Genomic DNA, 5,154 nt, shown 5'->3' with positions numbered 1-5,154 from the left:
ACAATTTGCTGTTCCTCGTCAAATTAAACCCGGAATCTCAACTTAACTATGAGAAGAGGCCAAGTCAACTTTAGCATTGCCTTTATTTTTGTTTGCTTTGAAGAAAAATGCTATTATCGTGTCGTTTCGGTAGGACAGCTACGTTCCGACTGCAGCTCGTAGTGCGGGCGCAGCCGCCTTATGACATGACACGACACGACGTCTGGGTGACCCCTCAAATGGTCTTAATGACCCCGCACTTGAAAAAAATTACTGGAACGCTGCAGTTCAATACCACCCAACTCAGTGCCTTCTGTTTGTGTGTATCGCGTACCACAGGCAACCCAGTGTACGCTTATGGAACGTCTAGTTTAACAAAAACTTGAACCCTTGGTTGCGTGACAATTATTGACCTTTAATTCAATCAAGATGGCAAACATAACGTTTGCAATTTTCGTGAACCCCATTTTAGTGGCATCTTTGTTCGGTTTGGCCCTCATAGTATATTCGATTTACTTGGTTTACGTCCACTGGAAGTACCGCCATATTCCTGGACCGAAGAGGGAGAGTTTTTTCCGAGGGAATGTGTCTCTGATGGTTCGGCAACGTGCGAAGGGAAAAACTGTCACTGAATTGGTGGTAGACTTACGCGATATTTATGGCTCATCAGTATTATTGTGGATTTATCACATTCCTATTGTTTTCATATCCGACCCAGAAGTCGCAAGAAAATGTGTAGTTACTCTGAACCTGCCAAAGAATCCACATGCTTACTCGAATTTCGCATTCCCTTTCGGTCTAAGATACGTGGGGAATGGATTGGTAACTGAAGTGAACCACGATTTGTGGCAGAAGCACAGAGCCCTCCTAAACCCAGCATTTCACCGCCGCTATTTGATGAACCTGATGTCAGCATTCAACAGTAGCTGTGACTTATTTGTCAACCACCTGAATGAAATGGCGGATGGCAAAACAGTTGTAAACATGGCAGAGGAGTTTGCTAGAGTAACGTTGGATGTCATCGGAAAGGTACTATGTTTGCAGAAAATAATATTATTTTTAATGTCTCAGATAGTACGTACGCTGATTAGCCAATTGGCCGCTAAACTTGAAATTTTGTTGTTCGGTAAGCTACGGATCGAAGTTTTCTAGCATTAGCATAAATAGGGATGATATCTGTTCACTAACATTGGTTTTGTTATTCAAATATGCCAACTACAGGACCAAAAGACCTTTTGTTTCGACAGCCAATGAGGCTGTGCTTGGCACATTAATGACAATAGGTGACGTCAACGATATCTTTCTTATTGAAGTGCAAAGCAAGTGGGCTTATGCAACGTCGGTTGATTGAAATTCATACTTGCCCTACAGATATTCCCTTTTTCAACATTTTGTGTAGAAGATTTTGATTTTTTGACATAATGCAAACTGAAAGGTACATGCACATGGATATACTTCATTGGCAAATATTTGTTTACAAGCCTTCCCTTTCTATTCTTATTAATCCGGAATGATGCAACATCATTGAACACATAACATCGGCTGTTGTAATGTTGAACAAGATTGCATATTGTTGAATGATGTGTAGAATGGCTTATCGTAATACAATTTTCTTTTTTTTTTTTGTAAACTTCACACTTGCACACAAACGAGTACAACACAAATTGATTTTTGTAACTACAAATTTACTTATAGAAATTTTATGGCATAATGGCCTCCGAGAATCAATATTAGTATAAATAATTTTGCACTTCACAAAAAAGCACAGTTAACATCATAATTCACAGTCTAAACACTGTATAATAAATAATTCAATTTCCTTGCATCGCTGCTCTCTGAGCGTGTTTCTCCGACTATGATAGCAGCAGAGATAAAGAGGTTGGTTTCAAGGTTGTTTTTTGTGGGGTAAAGGTTTATTTAGCCTAGGTGCGTTTGAGGAAAACAATGACAAATTGGTTTGCAAAAAAACACTTTTTCTAGCGAGAATTTTGTAATCACTGTTTAAATGTCTCTGCGAGCGGAAGTCATTTTCTTTTGTTTTCGCTGGGCTGACAAGTACGGGAAAAGAAACCGTTGCCATGGATCGAAACTCACTATGATCGACCTGCCGTCCACAGCCTTTGATGGCACTCTTCAAACCACATGCCCCATGATATATTTGCTGACTGTAACTTGAGCCCATTTTGTCCCGGTCATTCCTTTACGGTAATTCCACTGAGGTCTCTTTTCTAGTACAACAAAAAGAAAAGAGACTTTTGCTAACAGGGAATGTTTAAATGAAAGAATTGTCAATTTGTTTTTGTTCATCACTGTACTTTTTAGGACTGTAACAGGTCTTTTATTTTCAACGAACTTAGACTTCCAAAAACTCTTACAGAGCTATAGCTTTGTGTTCTTTCTTCACAAAACAAAATGAAGCCTAAACAATTCAAAAGTTCAACAGACGGATTTTACATAATTCATTTATAGACGTTTTTCAGTTTTTGTAATATCGTTACGGCTAGGACTGAACTTTACGCCCAGTCCATCTTAGGCGATGCGCAGTCTGGGCCGCTCGTCTGTGGTGTGCTAACATGACTTGTAATGTTTATTGTTGATCATTAAATCGGCGACAAGGATTAAAACAAAGCATGTTGGAAACCCTCAAGAAACCAAAGTCCGGAGTGTTATCAAGCATCAGATCAAGTGTGACAATAGAACCGGAGACCCAGGTCAGAGAGAGAAATCGTGACAGCCATGGAAAGGCAGATTTGAGCGAGCGGTTTGGTGGTTGGACGTAAGCACCGGTGATAAACAGGACTTATTGCTACTTGTAGGGGGTGAAGAGCCGACGAAACTTGTGGAAACTCTGCCAGAGCAGCTGACAAGCTACAACTCGCACTTGGAAAAGCTTGGCCAGAATTTCGAGTGGCCGCCAGACGTGTTTTTCAAACTTTGAGACGGCAAGCAGACAGCAAGGTATACACTGTGAATATCTCACTGTTTCCCTAGCTCAATCCATTATTATGCTGACAATTGTGAAGATCCAATGACCGAGCTGAGAAACGAGATCATTCGTAAGAAGTGGGTTCTAAAATTGGTTAGGGAGAGTAGACGGCAAAGGCCTTTGAGGTGGCCCGAGAAGGCAGCGTGATTATAGCTGCAGAAGATAGTGAGCATCGACCAATAAAGAAAAGTCCAGTTGTAAAAAAAGTTTACTAGGCCAGGGCGTTACAGCTCCAAAAGTGGCAACAACGTGGGTAAGGCCACTGACCGAGGGCAGACTCACAGCAATCTCACCTGTTCAAAGTGTGAAAACGACGCACACCCGAGGGAAACACCTTGTCCAGCAAAGGGAAGAAGGTGTTTGCTGCAATCGCTCGGCTCGCGGAAACGACAAGAGGGCGAACCAGCTGGAACGAGGTGAAGACAGTGAATTGTACTATGTTTCCCGAGAAGGGAACGATAAGGAAGATGTATATACATACGAGATCAAGTCAGGTCACTCCAATAACCCAACTGTAGAGTTGGAGGTAAACGGCACACCCATCACATTACACGTGGACACACAGGCAGACATAACAATAGCCCTTTGCAAAGCACCAAGACAGCAATGAGGACATACTCAAAAGAAGAAAAAGGCCCAGCCCTACCCTTAATTGGGACGTTCAAGGCCACGTTAGCCGGTAGGGGAACAAAAGTGCAAGAAATCGTATATGTCGCTAAAGGGCAGCACAAGACCAAGACCCCTTTAAACTCGCAGGCTAATGGAGGAGCAGAACAGTTTATGAAAATTGTGAAGAAAGTATATCGGGTCTCTAGATTGCCAGGGGACAGTTTCAAGCAAGAGATCTACCGTTTTTTTCGGGCATACCGAGCTACACCACATTGCACTACAAAGACGACTTCGTTCCCGGGGTCTCTCTTCATTACCATTGCTTCTCAACGACAATGCAGGCAGAGGAGAGAGACCCTGGGAACGAGGTTGCCACTAAGATTGCACCAGCAGATTTCATGTACCCTAAATATAATTGGAAATTTCGCACTAGGCTGCCAGTGGGGAAAGTACTGCGAGAGCTTGACTTCGAAGAGCTCTTCCAGAGGGACCTTGAAGAGAAGATGAAGATAAAGACTATGCAGATAGATAGCGTCAGGTAAAGACTATCAAACATACAGATAGGAGACTCGGTCCTGGGGCCCGTTTCTCGAAAGTCCGAAAACATTTCGAACCCGAAAAGCCATTTGTGAAACTGCCAACCGCTTGTTTTGGAAAGCCGATCGTTTAACATGTTTTCAAACTAACTAAAAGAAACAAGTCTGTGAAGTTTGATGACTTAAATCCTCTCCGTTCTTGAGATACAGAAGAAATTATGACACCCGAAAATGCCCGGTGAAGGTTCGGGACTTTCGAGAAACGGGCCCCTGGTCCGGAGAGAGGCAACTGATAAGGGATCGCCTGCATATGAGAGGCAGCCACTGCACGTACAGCACAGAAGAGGTTCGCATGTCATTGCAAAGATAGCAGATGGTAGCAACGTCACTCGCATCACAGCGCTTTTTAAGAAGGTCCAGTGCTGCTTGGAGGAAGATGCACGGAAATGGTCCACCAGTAGAGAAAAATCAAAGGTGCTGCCGCGGGAAGATGGAGAGAGCGCAGTTGCAAACCAAGGACCGGAAGCGGAGGCAGTAGAAACTTGCACCGGAAGAACCCCTAGTGGCACACTCAGTGGATCACCAGATAACCAAACGGAGAGCGCAACCAAGGAAGTGGAAGCAAGGAGGAGTGAAAAGCAAGGGAAGGATCCTGAACATGTCTGAACTGTGATGTCGAGGAACTACAGTCTCCGTTTTTTGTTGTTGAACATAGTTAACTTTGAGCTGATAGTTATCAAATTATTGTTGTTTCATTTACCATCACCAGCAACGTGAATGCAAAGGGGGAATGTAATATCGTTACGGTTAGGACTGGACCTCAGGCCTAGTCCATCCTAGGCCATGCGCAGGCCAGGCCGCTCGTCTATCGTTTTCCCTAATTTCTGTTTGTTAAATTTCTGATTTTTTTTTATAAACGACTTATTTGTAGTCGGAACTATTTTAATTCAAAATTTCTGAAAAATCTAAATACGCGTTTGTGAGAAATTTTGTAAAACAGCCAACAACTGTTGGTCTCGTATTTTCGAACTAACGCGCATGCGC

The 5,154-nt window shown here is 42.9% G+C and overlaps 1 protein-coding gene across 1 annotated transcript in view; it reads left to right on the top strand.

Annotated features, from left to right (window-relative positions):
• The first annotated feature begins 384 nt into the window (after positions 1–384).
• LOC137980356 (cholesterol 24-hydroxylase-like) overlaps positions 385–5,154 on the top strand; it is a 10,069-nt gene continuing 5,299 nt past the window's right edge. Inside the window, exon 1 of the mRNA XM_068827769.1 lies at positions 385–1,008. Within this exon, the coding sequence (XP_068683870.1) occupies positions 409–1,008 (600 nt within the window). The 5' untranslated portion in view covers positions 385–408. The remainder of the gene's footprint in view (positions 1,009–5,154) is intronic.

Source organism: Montipora foliosa, chromosome 12 (genome assembly GCF_036669935.1).
Source record: "Montipora foliosa isolate CH-2021 chromosome 12, ASM3666993v2, whole genome shotgun sequence".
In the NCBI taxonomy this organism is placed as follows: domain Eukaryota; kingdom Metazoa; phylum Cnidaria; class Anthozoa; order Scleractinia; family Acroporidae; genus Montipora; species Montipora foliosa.
Note: the sequence above shows the minus strand (reverse complement) of the source record. Positions and strands in the feature narration are given on the sequence as shown.